The sequence below is a fragment of the Caretta caretta genome, chromosome 15 (assembly GCF_965140235.1).
Source record: "Caretta caretta isolate rCarCar2 chromosome 15, rCarCar1.hap1, whole genome shotgun sequence".
Taxonomy (NCBI): Eukaryota; Metazoa; Chordata; order Testudines; family Cheloniidae; genus Caretta; species Caretta caretta.
This window is the reverse complement of record NC_134220.1, coordinates 23,037,063-23,063,225: the sequence shown is the minus strand read 5'-3', so window position 1 is coordinate 23,063,225 and position 26,163 is coordinate 23,037,063. Positions and strand designations below refer to the sequence as shown.

General features: G+C 43.2%; 1 protein-coding gene across 2 annotated transcripts in view; it reads left to right on the top strand.

Moving 5' to 3' along the window:
* Positions 1 to 3,174: 3,174 nt before the first annotated feature.
* LOC125623221 (transmembrane protein 132C) overlaps positions 3,175 to 26,163 on the top strand; it is a 299,990-nt gene continuing 277,001 nt past the window's right edge. Inside the window, exon 1 of one of the 2 annotated variants that reach the window (XM_075120017.1) lies at positions 3,175 to 3,756. In XM_075120017.1, the coding sequence (XP_074976118.1) occupies positions 3,324 to 3,756 (433 nt within the window). In that variant the 5' untranslated portion in view covers positions 3,175 to 3,323. The remainder of the gene's footprint in view (positions 3,757 to 26,163) is intronic. The other variant, XM_048822277.2, reaches the window with a different exon arrangement.

Sequence of the window (26,163 nt, the reverse complement as noted above, 5' to 3'; positions counted from 1 at the left end):
AACTTTATTTCATGTGGCTGTGGTTGAAGTATCTAATAACTGAAAAATATATATATATCTATATATATATATATATATCTAAAAATTCTCCCTGTACGTTTTGCATGACAGAGGTTGTATAAAGTGAAGTGACATGGTATTTATCATTCCCTGCTGCTGTTCCTGAAGAGATACCCAAAAGAAACTCCTTGATAATCCATTATGTTGCCATGCTGAACTTTGAATGAAGCTTAGTGGTAAAAATTCACCAGAGTCGGTAGACCTGGTCCTTTAACCCTCACTCATGTGAGTACCTTCATTACAGGATTCAGGCCTGTTCTCAAGAGTAAAATTCCTGTTGACTTCCAGGGGAGCAGGATTTGGCTGTTACACCAGGTTCATATCCTTATTCACATTGCATATTACCGTCCTCTGTGACTAGTGCCCTCCATGTCAATGGGACTACTTGAGGAGTAATGTATTACTGTACGTAAGGAGGCAGAATCTGGCCATCCGTAAATAGATCAAAAGAGTTTTTGGGAGAAGATTTTAAGACAGCATAAATACCAAGCAGAGGTGGGATCAAATATAATGTAACTTATACAACACACCTTTGTTTACATGTTTTAAGGGAGAGTTTGGGCTAATATCAAATGAAGGCAATGAAGTTTTTCCTATTTGACTTTAAAGTTACAATTTCCTCTTTCAGTCCTTCCCAAAAATACTCACCCTCCACTCATGTATGGTTTTGTGTCTAGTATTAATCTTTAAATTTTTCACAGCATCTCACATGTTCATCATATGTGCTTTAGGAAATGAATTAGGCTGGAATTTTTGAATGTCAATATAATTTGGGTGCCTAACTTCCTTAGGCTTCTTTGAAAATGTTAGCCTAAGCAAAGAATCTTAAAGTTTAGAGAGTTGAAAAGTCTAGCACCTAAATATTGTACAAACCCCAAGAAATCAAATATAATTGTGAGGGACCAATGCAACTCCTAGCAGAATTTATTCTGTTCTCTTCAGATTCTTATACCATCCTCATCACCTTGGTACGTCGCCTTTAATTCTTAGCTGTGAAAGTCTCTAACGTAGATCTGTGTGCAACATCCAAAGTGTTCTTTGAGTGCAGCGTGTGCTGGGCAAATAGTAATGTAAACATAGTCATTTTGATTTGTCACCTATCCTACTGTCAATACTTCCAAATTGTATTGTGTGCCATCTGTCTCCAATTTGCATTAAATGTAAGCTTCTTCACACGTAAAAAAATCATAAATATTTCTGGTTTAAGGATGATATAAAAGTGCATTTGATCTTCTGGGTAAGAGGTGTTGGTCTTGCCAGTGGCTCCTTGCTCTCTTAAATGAAATTCATTGCACACACAGATTGTCTACAAATTTTAGTGTAGACAGGACATAAATGCTTGTTGCCAGTCATGTTTTATCCCTGGCTGCAAATTCTTAGGTTTAAACTCAACTAACAAATATTTGTAGTGTCTACAATAGAATATACAGTCACAGTGCTTAACACCAGAGCTGTTCTACAGTTTTTGATGAAAGATTTTTTTAACCTACAAATGCACTTTTTTTTCAACATTGAAGATTCTTTTAATTTCCATTTAAAAATAAAACGATTTTTTGCTAGAAAAAAATCCCTGGGATGAGACTGATCAAAACACATTAAAAATGGGGGAAGCGGATGGGCAAAGTGACCTCCCCTTTTTATAGCAAATGTAAGCATATTTAGTAATAAAATTATGGAAACTGACTTCCATGAAAGCTGTGATAAACATTCATCCTCCTTGAGCATGACTAAGGTGACATGGCTATGACCGTCCCAAACACACTGTGGAGATTTCGTAAGAAATGCCTGGTTTTAAGGCAATCAAGCGACTGTTTATCCGTTTGAGTGGAATGATTTCAGAAGAATCATTTTGGGGCACTGGCAATAGTTTTTACCTCTTTTATAAAAAACACACTTTTCATAACTGGTGAAAACAGGTTTTACTCTTGCTTGTTTATAAAAGGTTGAAATTAAAATCTCTGGCCTTGATCTTCCAATGGGCTGCATCTGGATGGAATTGCTGCTCATGCAGAGATTGGGGCCCAAATTTTCAAGGTCAAAGGAGCAGGCTGCAAGAGAAGAGGTTTCCATTTTCAAGGAATGCTTTGTACTAGAACCTGGGGCTTTTGTGCTCTGCACTTCTCAGAGGAGTAAAATGCACCCCATGGTGGAGAGGGAAGTGGTACAGGGGTCAGGTGATTGGGCCCTGTCTTGCCTCCCTTTCCTCATCTGTGACAGAAGTAGTTCCAGGACATCAGAAGTACAAAAGTGGTGGCATCTCAGATACCTCTGTGTGCTTAAAGGCTGCAGCTGTATGCTTTCCCATCCCCCTGAGCAGGAAGGAGATGAGGGGCAAGGGGTAAATACCAATGGTATCTGGGTCTCCCACCAGACAGCATGGACGATAAATGAATGGCTGTAAAGCTGGGGCCCCAGGAATAAATATTATGCCTGGAAAGGAAGGACAAAGCAGTGGACAGAAGGACCTAGTAGAGAAAGGTGCAGCTGGTGAAATCCAGGGGGGTTCTCTTCTCCCTGAGGGACTATCCTGATGGGTGTACACCTTTGTCCATCACATCCAGTCCCCTGCTGCTCAACTACCTAGGAACTCTCCCCCCACCTTTCCTTGCTTCACCTCTTGTGCCACATGCCTGGGCCAAGGGTCCCTCCTCCGTCCTCTCCCTCCTGCCCAGTCCCTGCAGCCAGGGCTTCAGCTTCCCTCGCCCCACTCTCTGCCTGGTGCTTATGTGCCCGTGGTGGGTGATTCCCTCCACAGGCCCGCTCCTTGGGGCTGGTTTCTTTTCCCCACCCCCAGGCCCTGGACTCCCTCTCTCCCTAACGCCTGGGGAAGGGGGGGGGGGGGGTTTCTCTCCTCTGTCTCCCTTCCCTCGCCAGCCAGCTGTCCCCCCTCCTCTCCCCACTGCCGGGGCTCACAATCCGGGGGAGGGGGTGGGCTGATCTCTCTATCCCTGAGCGCGGGCTGTTGCTTTTCTGCCCGCTGCCCCCCACTCCCGGCTCCAGCTTCCCGGCCCCGCCGTCACGCCCCGGGCTCGGGAGGCTAGCAGGGCGGGCGGCGGGGGGAGGAGGCGCGGGCGCTGATTGGAGCCCGGGCTCGTTCAGCCCCCAGGTGACCGCCTCCGCCGGCCGAGGGGCTTTCTGTCTCCCCGGAGGAAAGTCCGGCGGGGCGCGCCGGCTGGCGGCGAGATAAAGGCAGGGGGCAGAGCCGGCCGGCCGGCCGGGGAGCGAGGCGGCTCCGTGTTCTCCCAGCCGGGGTGGCCCCCTGGATGCTCCCAGCCGCAGCCGCGCCCGCGCCGCCTCCTCCCCTGCTCGCTGCTGCGGCCGGCGCCGGGCTGGAAAGTTGGGTCCGGGCGGCGGCGCGCTCCAGCCCGCTCCCCGGGCCGGCGCCAGCGCAGGGGAAGTCCCCGGCGGGCGCGGAGCCCGGCAGCGCTGGGCGGCAGGCAGGGCTGATCCGCCCCGGCCGGCATGGAGAGGCGCCCGCCTGGGGCGTGAAGGAGCCGCCGCCGCCGGGGGCTTGCAGATGGCTCGCCGGGAGGTGGCCGCGGGCAGGGAGCGCTAACCGGGGAGCAGCGCCCGGGACATCCCCCCCGTCCGCCCCTTCTCCCGCCGCCACGATGGGCCCCGGGGGGTCTGCGGCCAGGGCCAGTTCGCGACTCGGCTCCGCTGCCAGCCTGCTGCTGGGGGCGCTGCTTTGCGAAGGTAAGCGAGCCGGGGGCCGCTTGTCGCGGCGCCGGCCCCAGGTCCGGGGCGGCCGGGGTGGGTGTGACCGTGTGAATCCACCTGGATCGCGGTGCCCCGCGCATGGGGGGGAAAAGTGAACCAGGAGTTGATTCGGTTCCAGCTTGGAGCTCCCCGAGAGCCTGGTTGATTTCTCTCCCCCGCGCAACCTCCATGTACACGCAACCCCCGAGCTCGCACAAGCCTGTTTCGTTCCCCCTTCCTTTCCCCTTTTTAAAAGGATTCCCTTGGCGTCACCTGTCGTGTTCTCCTCCTGTTTATCTCGAGGAGAGAAACTCAGGGGAGCAGGTCTGATCGGAGCAGGAAAACGGGAAGTTTCCCTTTTTAAAACTCTCCAGGCTGGTTTAGAAAGAGTACTACTGTTCCTTATCTATCTGGTAGCAATAAAGAGATCTTATTCTTAGGGGAAATGCCCCCATCCATCCCGGGGAGAACTCGGTGAGGAAACTGATGCCAATGGTGTGTGGAAGTCGTGAGTGATCTCCATGACCGTGATTAGCCCATGCAATAGCCTCCTGCTAGACTGGAGGAGAGAGTTGCAAAGTAATCTCTCTTGAGAAGCGTTAGAAGTCCTGTATGGGACTGTACCAGACGCTAGGTAACCTAGAGAAAGGAACAATCCTGCCTTGGCAGTAAGGTTGGCTGGATGATCTCGAAGTTCTTTGCCGTCTCTGGGATCACAGACTGGGTCCGTTTGTCAAAGCCACGTTTTCCTCCAGCGGATCCACTGCTGTGAAATGTGCTATGTGGATTTTTATGGAAAAATAGAAGCAGGGTAGGTGCCTGCTAATCGCGCCTGTTTCTGGGATCAGAGCTATGTTGCTATGGGTGCTAACATAATATTAATCCTAACTTGTAGAGAGGGAAATCTGTCTAGTCCCATGTAATTTTTTTGTTGCTGTTGTCCTCTTAAACTGTGAACGCCTTCGTTTTGCAATTAATTAATTCATTGTTGGTCAGCAATGCGGTTTGACAGACATAAGAGGATTACTAATAAAAAACTCTTCATTGTTTAGTGTAGTCCAGTCCTGCCAGCCCTTTTCCTAGGACAGCTGAATGTAGAGACTGCCCTGATGTACATGAGAGTATCTCAGGAGTGGGGCAAGATCAGATTAACCTGATCAGTGACCATTTATAGAGGGCCTTTCCCCAAATTGGTAGGGAAAACACAATGCTTGACAGACAATTGAATGGCATGCTCAATGCCAGTAATCTTAATACCCATTTATTTTAATGACAGGTTTCAGAGTAGCAGCCGTGTTAGTCTGTATTCGCAAAAAGAACAGGAGGACTTGTGGCACCTTAGAGACTAACCAATTTATTTGAGCATGAGCTTTCGTGAGCTGCGCAAGTACTCCTTTTCTGTTTATTTTAATGTACTGTATCTCAGTGCCTCAACATGCTAGAAAAGGGCTAATGTAAAATACGAGATTGTACTGAGTGCCGCACCTGGAGGGGAGCACTGTATTAGCCTTGGGACAGTGTAGCACCCCTTCTGTAAGGTCGTTCTTGGGAGTCGAACCTGAAACAGGCATTCACGTTAGACTTCAATAAAATGGGGAGCCAAGATATGGGAACGTGTATCAGACAAGATTTGTATAACGGGAGCCTGGTAGGTGCACTGTCCTTCCAGAAAGGTGGGAGAAAGGACCACAGTGAGAGGTTGTAAACAACCAAGCTTTGGTAAGCTATTTCTCTCTGCTGGAACCTGGGTCAGCGTCAGCTCAACTATGTTGTAGAAAAGTCTTCTGTGGCACCAGGGCTAGGCGCTACCAGCAGCCGCTGTTGGGAGCTTCTGAGAATAAGAAAAAAATATTAGTTCCCTGCAGGGAACTAAAGCAAAGCCTGTCAGTGAGGGATTTGCCATTCAGTGTTAGGCTGCACAGTATTAAGGAGAAAAGAGCCAGTTCATTAAACTTACAAACTAAGGTGTTTGTATGGCTTCCTTGTGAGGCCTTAACAAGTGTTTTATTTGCTCTCCCCTGGTGTATTTTCACTCGTATTGTTGGCCTTGGTGGATGGTGATTGTTTCTGAGAGCTAAGTCCCACTAAATGAAAGTCGCTTTTTAGCCCCCAAACCAAACTATTTAAATGTGCTGAGAAACCTTATATTATGGACAAGTTGTCATCCGGTGTTTAAAGAGCTATTTTTACTTCTCCGAACTCTTGGAAATTCAGGCCTGATAGTAGATGCTAAAGAGAATTTCTCCCAAAACAGTGCTATGGGCTTCAGTGTGGCATTTTACTATGGTTATGTGATTTGGCTAATAATGCTAATTCATTCATCCTCAAGAGAGGAGCCTGGCATTGAATTTAAAACTTGCCTTTAGTCAGATCCAAATTTGTAAAAGTCAGCTTGCAAAAGTGCATCTATGTGGTTGCACATGCACAAGTTTCATGTGCAAAACACCAGATCTGTGTGCCCCAGTTGGGGGTCAAGTGTGTAATTATATGTGCACAAGTAAATCCCTGGTGCATGGGGATTTCTTTTATCCCTGTTTTAGGAAATGATCTCTGTGCAGCAAAGCACTAAAACACATGCTTAAATCCTATTGAAACGAATGGGACTTAATCACTTGCTTAACGTTAAGCATCTGCTGAACTGCTTTCCTGAATCGGAGCATTGGTGTTTTGAATGTGTAAGGGAAGTGTGCAGACTTATTTTTGTAAATGTAGTCCACAGATAATTCTTAAGAGTAAGATTAGTTGGGGGAATGATCAAGAATCATAGAAGCTAGAAATGCAAAAAGGCAAAAATTAATAAGCCTTTAAAAATGGCTGCAGTTTTTCAGATAAAATGTCAGTTCATTTGCACACTTAATTTACATACACAATTAATGGCTGTACATGCAAATTATGCTGATTTATACATGTAATTCTCTGACTTGTGCACAGTCAGAGTGATTTTTTTGGTACACAAACACACACATAATTGCTCACAGAGTGATAGATACATGATAGAAGGTTGGAGTCTCCTCTCAGTTACAACAGTGTTAATCAGGAGGAATGCCATTCAAATCCAAGTAGCAGAATCAGGCCCACTATTCCCAGCGCTTCATCCATTCTGGATATAAACTTCTCAAACAATAGGGTTTACACCACTGCATTTGGAATTCCATTCCATAGCGCGGCACAGCTCAGTTATAAAGGTTTTCCTAAACTTTTTATTCAATTTCACCACTTTGGTGCTAGTTAAGAACACAGCAGGGATTCCCAATCTGCTAAAACTATAACAGCATGGAGTTAACTTTTCTTTTTGTGTAGCACATTCCCAAACCAATCTAAGCAACCTATTAGGTTTTAATATTGACCTTGTGTTAGTATTTTGTGGCCAAATCTGAAGCTTTGGTAGCCATCCTGCTGTAAGAAAATATTAACTATTCTAGGTGAAAGGATGCAGAGGTATCTGCTCTTGTATGCTTTTGAATGTTTAGCTGTGTTGTGTAATGAAAAAAGGAATTATGATTATGGATCCAATAACATCTCTCACAATGAGTAACTTGGTTGGCTCTTGAATTAAAAGATGGAATGTCTTTGTATGGAATAAAGCAATGAACTGTGCGCCATGGTAAACTTAAACTTTCACAGATATAGTACTTTGGAGGTGAAAGGGGAGGGATTTAAATTTGGATTTAGGGCCTGGTCTGCATTTTTAAAAATCAGCTCCAGATACAGATGTTCAGAACCTATTAAATTCTCTTCTGTGGCGTGTACCTAGTAGCAATGGCATGAGCAAAGGGAAAATTCATGCTGAAAGTCGGGAAAGGTTAATCTGGGGAACAGCCTCCCTAAGGGAGGTGTTGGAAGCCTCATTGCTTGGGATGTCTAAAACTAGACTGAACAAAATGCTGGTGAATATATTGTTGTAACTATCCTGCAGTGGCCTCAGCTGATGGATGAAAAAAATGACCTAATGGGCATTTTTCATCAGTAATGTCTTTAGTATCAGCTGCACTTTAGTAAGCTAGATAATACGAACATGCAGAGCAGTGAAATAGCTAACGGTTTGAGGGTAAATTGCCACTACTAAGTTTTTGAACAAACACCCCATTGAGATGAATGGGAGCAAACTGTTCCTGTATGTGTGCAGAATTGGATCACATTCAGAAGTGTTTTTGTTTGTAACCACAAGAGCTAGAAAACAGGGGTGTGCAAATAATTCCTTTTCCAGTTTTGTGGATAAATCGAAAAAACTGGGTGTGGGAGGGAAATGTTTCTGTTCTACCCAAAACAAAAATGTTTTCAAATTTTCAGCAAATGGAAGTGTTTCATTTCATGTCCACGGAAACATTCAGGTTGACCCAAAACAAAAAATTTCATTTTGATTTTTAGGTTTAAGAAAACATTTAAATACAGTTTGAGGGAAATTGCAAAACAAAATGCCCTTTTCAAAATAAAAAGTCAAAACGTTTTGTTTTGGAAATACTGAAACAGTTTCCATGTTTCCAACAAAGTTTCCAACCGAAATAATTAAGCAAAATTGACCTGAATTTGCAAATTGCTTTGGTCAATGCACGTTTGCATTGGGGGGGCGGAAAAAGGCTTTACGTGAAAAATGTTGTCCGACTGTACTAAAATTCATTTTAACGAAAGCTTAAATTCTTCAGAAGCTGATGAGGCCACCAATGAAGTGTCGGAATAGCCCAATCTGGTTTTCTTTAAGCCCTGGATAAAGCTTAGAAAAGTCTAGTGACATGGCTCAGTGGTTCAGCACCACCAACCCTCTGCATGGGGTATCCTTGATCAGAACTTTGGCAGTTTCCCACTGCTGTACTAGATGCATGCTGGATGTTTAGAGAGAGAGACCGAAGAAAAGTCATACAATGAATTGGGAAACCACTGAGGAATTGTACAAAGGCTGTAACTGGAAATCATATAAATTTGGGGTTAGGGAAGCGAAAATGAGAGTATAAGATAGATAAACAAGATACATGTTGTACAGAAGATATGAAAATAAGACTTGCTCAGGTGTCAGTCTCAAAGTGATAATTAATTGGTGCGTGGTTTTGAGGCCCAAGAGCAATATGAATGTATAATAGGAGGGTGATTGAGAGGCTAGGGCTCTTGACTGGGAGTCAGGAGATCTATGTTCTATTCCCAACTCTGCCCTGCCCTGTGATTTTTGGGCTTAAATTAGGGTTAGGAAACCATTTTGGCTCAGCAGACATATCAGAGAATGGAAATAGATTATATTTCTTGTCTCTTAAAGTTGAGGGTCTGTTGTGTCTGGGGTTACCTTGGTTCTCTCATTCTGGACCTATGTGATTTCGTGCACACTGCGGTAAATCAGGAACGACTCCAGTGGAGTCAATAGAGGTATGTCAGCATAAGAGATACTGGAATGAGGCCCAGTTTCGTAGCATGATACCATCCTTGGCCAGGTTATATTGTCATTCAATGTTAAGGAAGAGATGGAAACACAAGTGTCTTCTGCTGAGGCAAGATTTGCATGGGAGATTAGCATGCACATTGCTTTTGTAATAGATTTGTGGAAACTTGGTCCATGGGGAGGAAAACCAAATTCTGGTCCCACTGAAATAAACCAAATTAAGGCCACTTTAATAGTGAGGGAGGGTGTTCACATGGAGGTTCACATGGGGTTGGTCCTGCTTTGAGCAGCGAGTTGGGCTAGATGATCTCCTGAGGTCTCTTCCAACCGTAATCTTCTATGATTCTAATGTGGTTTAACTAAGCCACTTCAAGTTCACACTGTTAGTTAATTCAGATGAACTTTTTCGGATGTCCCTGTGTAGACATGCCATTGGAGAGGAAGAACTGGTTCACGCTCCTTTTCAGTTTGTGTATCGTGTTTCTTTGACTGGTAGCAGGAAGAAAGATGCATATATTACAAGAGACCAGATTTCATCATGGCTTGCCTTACACCCTGTGTCTGGCAGATGTTTTATAACATTCCTTAATTTAGCTGTATCTCTTCATGGTAACATGCAGTAACCTCCTGGCCACCAAACTTGTCATGATGTAGTTTCAAATTCAGTTGTCCTTGCTTGCTGTAGCAGACATGGAGTCCCTTATATTTTATGCAGCCTTCCTACAGACTCCAATACCCAAGGAAAAACAGTTTCACACTGTTCAGCTCTTCAAACAGCTGTACTGTTTTGTGTTCTGTGGATTGGCTCAGGCTCTAGTGACAGATGTGACCCTTTTGAAACAGGAACAGACAAATGGTGCATTGAAAGTTCATAGCTTTTGCTGTATCCTCACTTAGAGGTATCCGGTAAAAGCCTGGAGATGCATCTAGCTTTGGAAATAATTTTGCTCCAGCACTGCCTGTGTCTGTTTTAGTTAGTGAGTGGAAATGCTCTCTTCATCTATTTGTTCAAATTTTTTTGGGTCAATACACCACCTCAGGTCACCATTTTTTCTTTTCAGATGTAACTAGTGAATTGACCCAGCAAGTCAACTCTTCTATTTTCCTTGCTATTCCAAAGAATATTAATCTGTCAATCTTGAATTCTATAAACGTGTCATCCCCATCACTAAAATCACAGGCATCTTTGCACTACTGGTCAATCAGCCAAACTTTCTTTAGGGGAGTACATTTTGGCTAAGTGGTTCTTTGCCACTACACTTAAGAAATGCATTAATGCCTCTTCTTGTTCCTGGCTTCTTGGGTCAGTAGCTTTGTGCTTGGAGACATCCTTTCTCTGGCACTTCTTTGTCTGGAGTAGCTCGAATCATGCTAATCATAGCTCCACTGTCATTATCAAAGACCTTTATAGGCAACTGTGCAGTTTCAGTGACTTGACAGATGTAAACAGCTAAATGAGGCTCCCTAAGTAGACACTTGTATATCCCCATAAGTGTTTAATCTGATTCTAACGTCCTTCAATGGGTTAATGTCACAAGTGTTGTGTTTTATGTCAAGCCGCTACCCTGATATTTGACAATTTTCTTCTAATACCGTTTTTCTAGATTTCCTCTACAACTGTAAGTGAAGAATACATTTTTACAGGAGTAGGGTTGTTCTTTTGTTTTTTAGGGTTTTTTTTTTTTAAATCATTCATTCAGAAAATAAGAAACAATGGGGGGAGGACACAATAATTCCCATTTCTATTCTAGTCATCATAATTGTGTGCTCTGTGTCACTTGTGTTCATCAAAGGACAAGGACTGCATGTTCCTCTTTTTGGTCAGGATACACAAGTCTGCTGCAGTGGGAGGCTGAGAATTGTTAGAGTGAATTGGCCTTTTCCATAATATGAAGGAAACAGTAAGCCAAAGAACAGTGTTTAGGAATTTGACATTTATATGAAAACATTGAAGAAGAATGCTGGGGGGGGGGGGGGTTAAATAAAAGAAAGAGTGAAAGCCTTTCACTCTGTTATGAAAAGAGACTTTTTTTTTTTTTTTTGGTTTATATTTTTGGAAGGAACAAATCCTTCATGGTCTCTTGCGCACATCTGAAAGCCAGTTTTACTGTGCACGAAAAGAGTCTAAAGTAAATAAAACACATGCTGCAGTCTCATCATGTTGGTCTGGTGTAACTGAAGTGAGAATTTAGCCCATATAATTTGTTCTCTTAATTAGCATAGAATCATAGAAGCTAGACGTGGAATGCACCTATCTTGTCAATGCTGGATTCCTCATGCCAGTGCAGGATTGTTCCTGTGCCCTCTAATAAGAGCCATCAAAAATTTTCAATCCCAGTTTTCTATCAGAAAAAGCAGTTTTGTCACAATCGAAATGTCTTGCATGAATGTGTTGATTTTTTTTTTTTGGATGAAATGTTTAATGGGGGGAGAAGTCAAAACAAATAATTTTGCCTTTCTCATTTTGTTAATGGTGTCAAATTGTTTCGTTTCAGTAAGGTAAAAATGTTTCATTTGGACATCATTTCGATTTTTTTATTATATCAAAATGTTAATGTTAGAAATGTTTTGACATTATCAAAACAAAATGATTCAACATGATCAATTCAAAATGTTTTGATGGTTACAAATTAAAAAAAAAGATTTTTTTCATTCTGTGGTAAATTTTGGCTTTTCGTTCTGACTTGGAATGGAAATTCCGTTTTCTGATCAATTTTCTTGTCTAATGCTTGGAGCAATACAATTTTAATTTGTTCATGTGATACCACAGAAATAAGATGGTTGGTAGGCATGGTTTGCATTGAACGTCCTATGAAGGATATTAATCACTGAGAAATTAGAGAAAGTGAAAAGGCACTACATAAACCATGCCTTTTTGATTTCCGCCTTTATTTGTCACCTGCCTGTTGACTTAGTATTATTTGCTTTTTATGAAGTCAAAATTATGGGTATGTTTAAAAACAAACAAACAATCTCTACCTCCCCACAGAGAGAACCGATAACTTTTTGTGTGTTTAACTTAGAGGTGCCCAAAGACAAATGTACTGTTCTCAGAAATTGGAAATGAATAAAGGAAAGGTTGCACATTATTCATATACGCCAGACTGGTAGCACTGACTCTTATTAAGATTGCCCAACACTTCCCAGGATAAGTAACCGAAAACAGGGTCTTATAATTTGCTAAATTTTAACCGTTTGGGCTGAAATCTTTCCTGCTGGGTGTCTGTCTGATGCCACTTGATGGAATTTCTGGGTTTTTTAGTTTTAAAAAAAAACAAAACAAAACCCCAACCTCCCAGGAAATTACACACAAAAAGAGCTACATTAAAATAACATAGTTAAGGTTGCAAAGTCAAGCACAAAAGTTAGGAAGTGCTAGAATTAAGGTTGCCTGTGCAACCTTAATTCAGCCCCCTTATGAGTACACATTATGATATAATACTTTTTTCTCCTTAGGACCCCTGCCTCATTCAGTGCACTGATGGCCCTGTTCTTGTGATGAATCAAGGTTGTGTAGTAAAGGAGGCTGTTGTCTGTAGAACACCTGCCTCATTTTTATGAGGCAGGGGATTGCAGGAAGAGAGAGAGGAGGCTGTTGTGATTAAGTTTGGGATGCTGCCCTGGACAACTGGATTCTTTCCCTGCCTCTATAAATATGAAATTAGGGATGACATCCCATGGGTGAAGCTAGCCTAAAGAGAGAGAGAGATTGGAGCCAATTCAAAGCCTACTGAGGTCAGTGGGAAGCTTGGTATTGGCTACAATGAACACTGGAGTAGGCCTATTACGAGATCTCCTAGCTCAATGCCTATGAGGACCTTCTGTTGACTTCACCGGGCTTTGGGTCAGACCCGCTGTCTCTCTGAGCTAGCTTCGTGACTGATATAACTTCAGCTGAGTTACATGAGGGAAGAAGCTAGCTCAGAGGTAGGCAAACTATGGCCCGCGGGCCACATCTGGCCAACGGGACCCTCCTGCCCAGCTCCTGGCCCGGGAGGCTCGCCCCCGGCCCCTCTCTTGCTGTTCCCCCTCTCCTGCAGCCTCAGCTCACTGCGTCGCCAGCGCAAAGCTCTGGCAGTGGGTCTGCGAGCTCCTGCCGGGCTGCAGAGCCTGGCCTGACCCGGTGCTCTGTGCTGTGCGGTGTGTGGCTCGCTCCAACCGGGCGGCACGGCTGTAGTGCAGCCAGCCACCGGCGCTCCAGGCAGCATGGTAAGGGGGTGGGGTGAGGGGTTGGATAGAGGGCAGGGGCATTTGAGTGGGTAGTCAGGGGGAGGGGGTGTGGATAGGGGTTGGGGCGGTCAGAGGGCAGGGAACAGGGGGGTTGAATGGGGGCCGGGGTCCCGGGGGGGGCAGTCACGAAGGGGGGGGGTTGGATGAGGCGGTGGGGAGCAGTCAGGGAACAGGGAGAAGGGGGGGTTGGATAGGGCAGGGGTCCTGTGGGGGCAGTCAGGAATGAGAGGATGGGGCAGGGGGTCTGGGGGGGCAGTCAGGGGACAGGGAAGGGGGGTGGGGGTTGGATAGGGATTGGGAGCCAGGCCATGCCTGGCTGTTTGGGGGGCACAGCCTCTCCTAACCGGCCCTCCATGCAATTTTGGAAACTGATATGGCCCTCAGGCCAAAAAGTTTGCCCGCCCTGAGCTAGCGTGTTTTTTGTTTTTGTTTTTTTTTCCCCTGGGATTAAGGACTGTAGCCTTTTAATACTGACCGGTTGGTGTCATAAATATAAAGGGAAGGGTAACCACCTTTCTGTATACAGTGCTATGAAATTCCTCCTGGCCAGAGGCAATATCCTGTTATCTGTAAAGGGTTAAGAAGCTCAGCTAACCTGGCTGGCACCTGACCCAAAGGACCAATAAGAGAACCAGATACTTTCAAATCTTGGGGGGTGAGGGAGAAAAGCTTTTGTTTGTGCTCTTTGTTTACGTGTTTGTTCTCTCTTGGGGCTGAGAGAGGCCAGACAGAAATCCATCTTCTCCAACCCATCCTAATCCAAGTCTCCGATATTGCAACCAGTACAGGTAAGCCAGGCAAGGCGGATTAGTTTCTCTTTTGTTTTATGTGAATTTTCCCTGTGTTAAGAGGGAGGTTTATTCCTGTTTTCTGTAACTTTAAGGTTTTGCCCACAGGGGGATCCTCTGTGTTTTGAATCTGAATGTCCTGTAAAGTGTTTTCCATCCTGATTTTACAGAGGTGATTCTTTTACCTTTTCTTTAATTAAAATTCTTCTTTTAGGAACCTGATTGATTTTTTCATTGTTCTTAAGATTGAAGGGTTTGGGTCTGTGTTCACCTGTACCAATTGGTGAGGATTATTATCAAGCCTTCCCCAGGAAAGGGGGTGTTGGGTTTGGGGGGGGATATTTTGGGGAAAGACGTCTCCAAGTGGTCTCTTTCCCTGTTCTTTGTTTAAAACACTTGGTGGTGGCAGCATACTGTTCAAGGACAAGGCAAAGTTTGGAGCTTGGGAAAGTTTTTAATCAAAGCTGGTAAGAATAAGCTTAGGGGGTCTTTCATACGGGTCCCCACATCTGTACCCTAGAGTTCAGAGTGGGGAAGGAACCTTGACAGTTGGTATTACCAGTGGTATCTTAGACCACAGTGATCTATGCCAAACGTTCAAGTTCTTGAATGATTACAGTATCAGGGTTAGCACGGTGAGAACGACCATTAGAAATAGCCTTGGATTTGGAGACTCTAGGAGCACACGAGGAAGAGTGAGTGTATTCCTTATGGCCACAAGTTATCAAATGTTCTTTTTATCAACACTTTCATTGAGCAGATGAACAATGCCAAAACTAGAGAGAGACCAAAACTAGAGAGAGACCAATCATAAGATGTCCAGCATCAATGATTTCATACTCTCATCCCTGGCGATGGGTAGGGTGATTATCAGGTGGAAGTTCTGTTGGCTGTTTCCTGGTGCGCTTCCCTAGTCACTTAAGCTAGGTGACACCTTTTACCCTGAATTTCATCCCCCCCCCGCTATGCATGAGAATGTCAGCCCCTTTTTCCTTATTTGCACTTCCACACCTCATGAATTTTAGGGTGCTCCATTTCTCATAGGCAACCCCCTTAGTTCCCCTTATTCTCATTTTCATCTGTCAGTGAGTTACCATAGCAACTGGAGGTTATTGCAGAATCCCCTGAAATGTTACGGTTGCACATCTTGCAGTATTAACTGGTACGCTGCATTCCAGTCTATTGCCGCATAGTTTCCAGAACAGCAGCACTTCACACATCTTCCACTGTCCTCTTACATTTCACTGGTACAGGGTTATCTCTCTGTCAGCTGGTCATGCCAACCTGTTTCAGGCCTGAGGCCTTCTGTAGCCAAGCTACATATGTTACTGACCTAAAGCCTGTAGGCCTTATCTTACTGTATACACACTCATCAGTGATGCATATTTACTAGTCCTGTACCACTGTGGTGTAATCCTACTTCTACTTTACCACATAAACCTGCAGCTCTAATCTAATTTATTACCCATACTTTGATTGCATAAGTGTGTGTGTGTGTACATACACCCACTTTCTCTTTTTCTCTCTCTCTCTCTGAGTTAAACCGAATTAATTAGCCAATGGCCCATCCTTACTTGGCTGCTACAGCATGTTTATTCCTCGCACTGATCTGCACTACTTCTTCCAGTAGAATTATTCTTGTGCTAGTGGGGACTGTAGCTATTGGAGGATCCATTCTTTAAACCAGATTTATTTTTACAACAACTGCGGGAGAGGTTTTTTTGTGTTTTTGTTTTTAAAAATTCATGTGTCTTTAGAAATAGCCAGAGTATTTTGTTTGCACTCTGTAGACACAAACAACTTCTCGCTCTGCTGGCATGAAATAAAGAGTAGCAAATAGAATAAATAACTCCTGTGGAGAAGGTAATATAGTATTGACTTGTCAGCACCTGTTAATTTTCACTGATCAGAACACCATGAAAGAGACAGACCGAATCTGATTGCACCCTACTGATCCTGGGCGAGTGGCTGTGAATACTGTTTGTCTGTAAACTCAAGAAGGTTTCTATGTGGTGAGAGATTTATCTGAAAACTCCTAAATGGATGGCAAAGTAGTAATGCGATCAAACTTCTCAATAACTTACGGCTGCCACTCTTCAAATGCTTATTTTTTAAGTAACTAACATGGATTTAGAATGTTCCTAATTAAATGCACCTGACTTTGATTTTTCAGGTATGTTTGGTGCTTGCTATTACCTTTTCACAGCTCCTGGTGCACTGTGGCATGCTTGTTTGATGGAAGAGAGAGTTCTCCTTGCATTCAGTTGTCATTTGGACATGGGCCATAGGGAGGCTTAGAGAGTTTCTATGGGTCGTGTGAGAAGAAAGAGCTCCACTCTTTGTGGAGGCAGGGTTTTTGGCCTGTGGTGATTGCTACAGTGAATCCCTGACACTCTACCTTATAGAAGTGTTGGCACAAACAGTCTGATCCTGTGTCAATGGGAATTACAGATGCTCTGCACTTCTCCAAAGGCTGTGCCTGTAGTTAAAGCCAACAGGTCGCTGTAATGGTATCTGGAGTGCGGTTTCTCTGCAGCTGGCCTCTGATAAGGCGTGATGGCTCTTCGAATTGCAATTTCTTCCATGGCAAAGATTAATCGTTAGAGGGGGGTAGGGAGAGGGCTGTGAGTGGTAAAACCGCCAGAGTGGCTCTGATAGTTAAACACTCCCCAGTGTTCTCCATCTTGGGTTTTAAAGATACTGTACTAAGCCAAGAGGGTGCCTTTTTATGAAAGGACACTGTTGAGGTGATACTTATAAATGAATGTCTTCCTGCTGCTGCCGCTCATAATAACTCCCTTGAAAGCTTGCAAAGGAAGTCTATTCATATAGGTTGCAGAAATGTGGGATCGATTTTGCTCTCCCCAATCTGTTGATATTGAGATGGCCTCTCCTTACCCCACCCCAGAATGGTTGAGAACTCTCTCCTTTTCCCCTCTACTCCGACACAGATAAAATGTGGCTATACTAATGCTTTTTCCTTGGTTCCCTTTCGTGAAAGTCTCTTTACGCTTGTTCCTGGGGTTGCGTAGAAGGGTGGAGCTGATAGCATTGCCTTATTTAATGCACAATGAAATTGCGGGGATAGAAAGGTGTTTTAGTGATTAAAGCAAGAGAACGAGAGTTAAGATTCCCGGGTTGTTTTTTCCCAGTTGTGCCACTGACTGCCTGTGCAAATGTAGGCACTTGAATAACCACTCCTTGACTCTGTTTGCACATCTGGAAAATGGGAATGACAATACCTGACAATATCCCAGGGTTATTGGAAAGCTTACTTAGCTAATGTTTATAAAGAGTTTTGAGAGCCTGAGATGAGGGAACTACTATGCAAGTAAAAAATTATATTTTTATTACTGGAATTTGGAAAGGATGCTATCAAGTTTGAGTGTCCCTTTAAAGTTTGATAATTTGGGATTAGGAACCTGCATTATTAATGGTAAATCGCTCACGGGTACCTTGCATATAGTCAGGCAAATTTCTTTGTGTCCTGTTGTCATTGCCTGTTACAACTGATGCTTTCTTGTTCGTGTTGAGGACAATGTCTTCCTATCTCTCTGGTGGGCGGAGGTTGAGAGGGGGTATTTAATATAGTGCCTAATCAACTCCCAGTGTTCATTGGTACAGCCAATTTGTTTGTGATCCAAGGTCTTGTTCTTTGATACAGATACCAAGCAGTGGCAATTAGTAATCATAATAAATAGCTCCCAGTTTTATTTTTAAATCATTCATTTTTCTCTGGGACTGAATCATAAAGCGCTCACTACAATTATTTTATTGGATTGTATGAGTTGACTGAAGGTTGTGATGCCTGGCTCAGGTCACCCAGAACTGTGAGCCGCTGTTACTGCCTGCCTCACTAAGAACGAGCTTTGCTGCTAAATTATGAGTCCGCTCCCTGGCACACCAGCTTGATAGCAAACTCCTCAGGACTCTGCCAATCCAAAGCTTGCCTTGCAGGTACCCGTGAGTGGTCTCCACTTCAGAGGTCCCCAGAGATGTCTTTCTGCAGCGTCCAGTCCCTCTCGCTGTACCCTCCCAACAGCTGTCAAATTTGCTGCCTCCAAAGAGACAGTGCACGTGTGTGTGCACACGCACCAGCCTGTTAGTTTGGCTGAGAATCTTACCCTTCAGTTTAATACTCAGCACTCAGATGGTTTTGTAATAAAGCAAGAATAAGTTTATTAAAAAAGAACAGATATGTAAGTGATCATTAAGAATAGAACACAGTTAAGGTTATAAGTAAAAACAAAACACACTTCCTAGTGACTAAAACGTAAGTTCAGCAAGTTACAGTCTTGGTCTAGGAAGGTTTCTCACTTGGTCACTTCCCTGAGACTTCAGCTCCAATGGCTGAAGGATTCAACTTGCTCAGATTACAAGAGCTCCGGCCCCTTGTCTGTCCCAGTGCTGGACAACAAAATGGCTTTTTGCTTCGACCTATATCTTCCCAAAGTTCACTGACCATGTTTCAAGAGGCAGGAAGGCTTCCTGGGGGTGCAGCCTCCACTTCCTGTTGAGATTAAGTAATCCTCTTCCCCCACTTGTTTGCTTGCCTAAAGGGTTTGTTTACCTTAAATGTAAACATACTTTTCATTGTCTTTTGTCTCACCTAGCGTAACTTATGTTGATGTTATAGTCAAGCTGGTGAACAACATTCTTTTGTCTAGGACAGGCTGGGCTTAGGCTGACCAACACATTTTAGGAACATATTTCCAGCACACATGTACAGTTCTTCATATATAGCTCATACATACATCCCACCATAATATTAATGACTGGTGTGTAGCCAGTTTGCATCTGACATGTTTTAGATACAGATTGACAACAGTTGGTTGGGGCAATGAGTGTGTTGGGCCTGACGAGAGTTATGAAATGGGGTGCCCTCTGCCCGTTGGCACTGAAGAGCTCCCTGGGTTGTAGAAGGCACTATGCAAGGGCACAGTAGTATGATTTCAGAAGAACTAACTATTTAGAATTCAAGCAGAATGTGCAAAAGTATTCCAGAAATGGTTTATATGAAAAATTAATGGTGAATGATATTTGGGGTCAAGTGAGCCTTACAGGCCAGTCTGCGATACCCTTACTTATTTTGGATAGTACCTTCTCAGGTGGTCTCATTTTATCAAGGGGCTCTTATGGAGCATCTTATGAATAAGAGGTGCAAAACGTGGCCTAAGTGAATATTTACTGGCTGTTTCTATGGGAAGGATGCTCAGCACCTCATAGGAACTGTTCAGCAACTGATAGGAGTAGGACCTAAACCAAAGGAAATAGCATCTCATGCTTCAGAGCGTCAGCTAATTGCCAGAAGTGTCCAGAAGGAATTTTTCCAGACATGCACAGCATCACAGAATGGAAATGTATATTATAGGTGAATTTTTCACTTCAGCATCATGAGCAAGCCATGGCTGGAAGCAGGATAGCAGACTTGATAGATACATAATATGATCTGGAATGAAAATGCCCATAGCACAAGGCCTCCCTGGAGGGTCTCACTTTATTACATTATCCACACTTAGTCATAGAGTCATAGCTCGATGCCATTACCTTGTTGTTTCACGATTGAAATCTGGATGTCACTATATTTCAGGCTGGAAGCTTCACGTGGCCTCAAACCTTTAGGCTTCCATTGAACTTCAGGCTTGGTTTGGAAAATTCATTTAAAATTAAATTAGCTGTAGTGACGAAACCACAGCACTGGAATGGGAAGCTTCAGATGACATTTAAACACAATCATCTAACGCTCCGTCAGAACTGGTTGGAGGTAAAAATCATACCCTCAGGCAACGTTCTTGGAAGAGTCACAATACATATATAGCCTATTTGAAGAGTAAGTTAAATTTGATTTTTTTGTTTCTTTTGGGTAGAAAAAGAAATCAACAATTTTATTAGCGTCCAAGATCTAGAGAGAGGCCTACGACCACAATCGTTCACGCTGCTGAAGTTTTGGATCCTGATCCAGATTCCGCAGTTATCTCTCTATGCTAGGCTGAACCAACACCCCAGATCTGAAGATGCTTAAACTTTGGGAAGGTTCAGATGTGGGTCTGAACTTTGTGGCTATCAATCCTTCTCTCTTTTCCATTGTAGTGGGAGTAGGTTGGATTGATCCCCCTGGGTAATCAATGCTCGTCACTTTCACCTGGGTTCTTGTATGCCTTGTTCTGCAACTTCGGACCTTTTTGAAACATTTAAATGAACTTCAATTTTAAAGCATGTGGGCCACGTGCTGTATGACCCTGTGCATATATAGATGCTGGTAAACCTGTGTGCAAATGTGTGCTGTTGCATAAGCCCATGACTGAAAATAGTTTCTTCCATTTTAGTTCCCTGTTCAGTGATGCAGAACCTACTGCACGGGGGCCTGTATCCAGGTGTGGTCAGAGGATATTCTCTGTGCTTGAAATTCTGGCCCCATTGATGTCAATGGGAGTTTTGCCATTGACTTCAGAGGGGCCAGGATTTTACCCCATATATTTATTCTTCTGTTCCTCCACCAAGCCAGGGCTCTTCTGTAAAACCCTTTCCCTCTACCAAAGAATTCTCTCTTTTCCTGTAAAAAGGAACAGATTGGACAAAAAGGACATTCTTAGTGCTATTCACAGTCAGAGTATGGTTTATATGAATTCTGCTTTTACATCATATACATTCCCACTTGCAAGGGAAGGGGGCCCTCTTCATGGTGCCAGTCAGATTTTGGCACCATTAGAACCCTTTGGAGATGAAGTGATTTTTGGAAGTCTCTCCGTCTGTCTGCTAATTAGTCTGCAATTGTCAATAGTAGGTGAAATTTTTTGTTAGTAATCTAACTGTGCCCATATGAACAATGCTATTCCAGTGTTCCCCAGAGGAAGATATTTAACCCAGTTGATTTAAGAGCAGAATTGGTTCAGATCATTTACAAATGTTTCAACCCAGAATATTGGGCTATTAAAAGTAAAGGAGCTTAAATATACTTCTTTAGTTTTCCCATTGCTTTTGAATGGAAACTGATATAAAAATGCAATTGGTATTTTCAGTCATGTTGCCTTTGAAAACAGGCAGATATGTTGTATATACCTGGCATGTTATATATTTTGCCCTTGTTTTGCAGCCTCTATGTATTTCATATGATACAAAAAGTAATGCAGAGATCTCAGTGGGAATTCTGACAGCACAGAGATCATGGACAAAGCCAGCAATTTCTTAAAAGAATAATTAATTCATATGGTCTTGGGAGGATAATATAGTTTTCCTCATTTTACAGATGTGGAAAATGAAACACAGAGGTTAAGGATCAGATTTTTGTCATTGGTCTTCAATTGTGGATGTCCAGTTGTAAACTGTAAACACGCAAGGACTGATATTTTTTTTGAAAGTCATGAGTACACATAGCTATCGGCTGCTCTGCACCTTTGGAAATCAGGCCGTAGATGCCTAAAGTTGGGCACCCTAAAGGTAAAGCACCAAAAATGAGAGAAATAATGACAAATCTAAACAGTTGGTCCTTGTTGACCTGCCCACATGCGCTCAATGGAATTATGGATTTATTCAATTCTTTCACATTCTAAATGTCTTCAAACAATTGAAAACATGAAAAATTGTATTTTCTCTTAATGACATTCTGACTTGTCAGTTTCTAATTCAGAACATATATTTCCTGTGTGACTTTTTTGTGTTTGTTTTGCAACAGGCTAAAGTATAGTATAATGATGATTTTTGTTACTAGTTAAACATTGTTATTTGAAAAGCACTGTACAAGACAGATAAAAAGAAGGGTGGATTTTATGCATGTATCTTCTCTGATTTTAAAAAAGAGAGTCTCTGACCATACTTGAAATTCCAAGTCTCTTATGCTCCTCTGGGACAGGACACTGTGAAGAATATACATCTATGGAACCATTTAGTAGATTTAAAGGAGGCAGGAAGAGAAGTGTGAGGCAGGTGAGAATGTATGAATGCAGAATAACACACTGCATCAGGCTGTATCTGCTCCATATTTTCAGAGAAGTCACTCTGCTGTCAGTGAAGCACCAGTAAGCTTCCTTCAGGCAGCTTTGTCTCCCTGATCAATAGGGTTAGGACAGAAACAGTTTATAAGCTGTCTGATCTCTAAAGAGGGGCCGTGATGATGGATGACTGAGAAGCAGAGATGAGCAAACTTGTACTGCCTCCGATTGAACCCATTCAGGCACCGTGGGGTTCAAAAGTTTGGCTTAAATTCTAATGTCCCTAATGCATCCCACTTAGAGACTGTGAGGAAATGCAGTTTGGGTTGTGGGTAAAGAGAAGTCGAGTGTGTGTGTGTGGGGGGGGGGGGAGGGGGGACAGGACGAAAACAGAATTGAGAGGAAAAAGAAATACACAAAGGCAGCAATGACTACGAGATTTTTTTAAAAATTTTTTAATAACCCACTGCATACGTATCCTGTACAATGCAGGGTTATATGTACGCAAAGACTCCCATTCATTTCAATTGACTTTGCATTAGGCTGTTCAGCAAGGAGGCAAAGGACAGGGTGGAAATTGAGACTGAACTATCCTTTTTACTCTTGGAAGTGCTTCAACCCTTATTTCAATGTGGTGACACTTTACTGTCACCTGATCTGTACTTGTTCTCCTGGACTCCAGTCTTCAAAGCTGTCAATCCAAATCCTTCCATCAGCATTCCCTTCTCTTAAAGAGAGCTGCAGGTTGCCAGCCTCTGATCTGTTAATTTCCTATCCTCTTTGAAGAAATATCCTAGGGTTTAATGTAAGACCTTTTTATTCTTCAATAAGGTGCCATAAATGTAAATCTCCCTTTACATAAACAAGGCAAGAGTGGAGTTTTTTTCCTTTTTTTTTTTTTTTGCTGTTCTGAATTTGTCCCCCTACATTTTAAAAACTTTGTTGCTCTTAATTGAAAAAGAATGCAAACCAGGAAAGTGTTAAGGAAATTTTTTTTTAAAAAAAAGCAGACCACATGGAACAAAAGAAGAATCAGGGAAGACTGATTTCTTCATAGGAAAAAGACTTCATTGTGGAGGATGTGCTCAGAAATATTTCAAAGCTACTGAAGAAGATATATAAGAAAAACGCTTAGTGTAATTCATTTCATATGTGATGTTTCCTAATGCCGTCATGTGCCAAAAAGTTGTTAATGGAAGTGCAGCACCGTTGGAGATGATTATTTTTTTTTCTTTTGGTCTACATCAGTTGGATTAGAAATGATTAGTCATGAATTTTGATCTGACCACTTTTAAGAGTGAGGGAGAGTGCGTGTGTGTGTGTGTATGTAGCTGGCAGCGACACTTGCAGTGAAGGTTACCAAACACTTTCCATTGTAACATCCGTTTTTCAGTAGCTTACAACTTTTTCTGAACTTTATCTGTGCAAGCTGAAATTTTCCATGCTGTGTGTCTGCCTCAGACTGATTTGATTTATTTTTTTTTAAAGCTTCAGTTAAAAACAGTTCAGCTATTTCCAAGAACAAAGTTAGCAGAAAATACATTGGTTTGCCATTGTTTAAAAAAAAAATTCTTTAACTGAGAATTTTTAGTTTAATTTAACTTAAATCACTAGTTTAATTGTTAACTCTGTCCAGCTTTGTTGTGGGTTTTGCAATACTTGGCATTTTTCTAAAAGCCCAAACTTCTAAAGGATTGTATTGTGGGAGTCTCAAATTTAATTAAAAAAAAAAGTAATTTTCTCAACCTTGTGGTTGAAAACACCTCTCCAATGTATCCTAAAGAGTCAAAAAACAGAGGGCAAATAAAAAGAACTCATGATATTTGGAGGCCTGACCCATTATTTTAGAATATATGGGGACTGCAATACTGCCCTAGTGTCTCGGTGGGTTTTAAAATTTGGAGGAGGAGGGGGTTTGCCCTGGAGTCAGAGGTGACTTTTGCTGTCCTTGTGAAAATCCACTCAAAATTAGATGGTATTATAAGCCTCTGAAAATTGTAGTTTCTACCTGCACAGTAGAAGTTGGTTAGAGGTTGTCAGGAAAATTCTGTACCGAGCATGCTCCAGCCAAGGGATGCAAGGGCTTTCCCAGAAATTGCTCTTTTTGCTGGCCCAGGCAGCATAGCAGGGAAGAAGGAAGCAGCCTCACTGGGATACAGAGGGATGAAGGGCAAATGGCTATCTACAGGACCCTTGTCTTATTCATTGGTGTTCAGGGAATAAATCAGGGATGCGTAGTGAAGGAGGCTGTTGCCTGTTGGAGCCATGCTTGGTTTGTTACAGAAATTGGAAGGTATAGTCAGGGAGGCAAGGGATTGCAGGAGGAGAGGATGATCTCCTGGTTAAGGCAGTTGGTTGCTGCATTAGAAAATTGGATTCTATCCCAGCCTTTGCCGCAGAGTTCCTGTGTTCCATTCAAACCAAACTCTTCACAGGTGGTCAGTAATTGTGTGTGTGTTTTCCTCATTTTCTGGGCACCCAGTCTGAGCTGCCTGCAGCCTGATTTACAGAAGTGCTGAGCACTCCCCACTGCAACTGAGGTGAATGGGAGCTGGGCTTTGAACGTATAACGGGGAATGTAAGTGCTAGCTGCAGGGATCTCAAATTGGGCAACCAAAACCAGTGTACACTTCTTAGAATTTTGTGCCGTCTCTTTGTGCCTTAGTTCTCCATCTGTAACATGGGTTATTAACATCATTTTGCCCCACACAGATATTGTGAAAATAAATTCAGGCTTATTTGTGAAGCACTTGATAGTGATGAGACAGGCCCAGGATGAAATAATTCTGTGTTCATAGCTGTGCTTGGATGGTGTGCAGTCAATAAGGTTTGGGGCCACACGCTGAACGATAAGGATAAAAAGAAATCTAGAGTAGCTAACCATTCAGTGAGTGCTGGTTTTCCTGTGCACTGAATGAGGCAGGAGTCCTGTGGGAAAAGTAGTATATGATCATGTAATTCAAGACTGCATCTTAATGCATAGGCACAAGAGAGCTCAATTAAAATCGCACAGTCAACCTTATGCCTGGCACTTCCTAACTGTTGAGTGTTGTGACTTTGCCTGGCTTTCCTTTAAGGAATCTCCTGGCTCATTGTAGACTGTGCCTGCTGGTTTTAATATCTTTTGAGATTGAGTCCCAGAATGCTAGAGTTCTGCGCTGTGGAGAGAGGGTTCAGGAGCCTGGGGATAGACTTGAACTCTTTCAATATGACTTGGAACTGACAGTGAGAGAGGGCCGCTTGAGGTTCAAAGGACCTTTACTTACCTGCCATACTTGCTGGGGACAGATCCGTTCATTCATTCAGTGCCATTTTGAATCACAACTGGCAGCAAGAGAGTGGGGGAAAAAAAGAGAGAGTTTGGCATGGTTTGTTGTGTGGAAAACTTCATCTTCTTCCTGCTCACTAGAGAGCTTTTCAGGTGACTTTTTTGAACATGTAACAGCTGCATGGAACAAAAAAAAATCAATGGGCAGGTGAACCCAAGACCGTTTTGTTTTGTTTTTGTTACACTGGCACTTGAGTGGTGAAGGTCCAGGTGTTGGAAAGGCAGCTTAGTGTATACTCTGCACCAGCTAACAGGGCAGCAAAGAACGAAGGGGGGTGGGCAAGGAAAGGGAAGAGGTCAGCAAGGGTGGGTTTTTTTTTGTTTGTTTGTTTTTTAGAATTTTGTGGCCCCCATGTAGGGCAAGACAGAGAGCTGGCTCTGGAGCACTAGCAGATCAGAAGGGTGGATGTTTCTATAGGCTTGCTGCTGCTCAGCCTCTTCAGTAGGAAGAGGGGAAAGAAGATTCTGCAAATGCCTTTAGCCCCATTGTATTATCTGTTTGAATGCAATGCAGAGGAGGAAAGCCCTGTGTATGTGGTTCCCTATGGACTAGGCAGATTAGACGTGGCTGCATTTCTGGATCAGTGTACTTCCCCATCCCAGGCTGTTTCAATAAAACCTGTGATTTAGGGACTTTTCCGCAGGATGATTTTTCAGAAGCTTTCAGCTGAGGTGTGGCAGCTCTGAGTTACCTGTAGCATCCCTGCACCAACACATTGTGGGATATCTTTGCCTATTTACACCTTTGCTGCCTGGTAAGAAAGG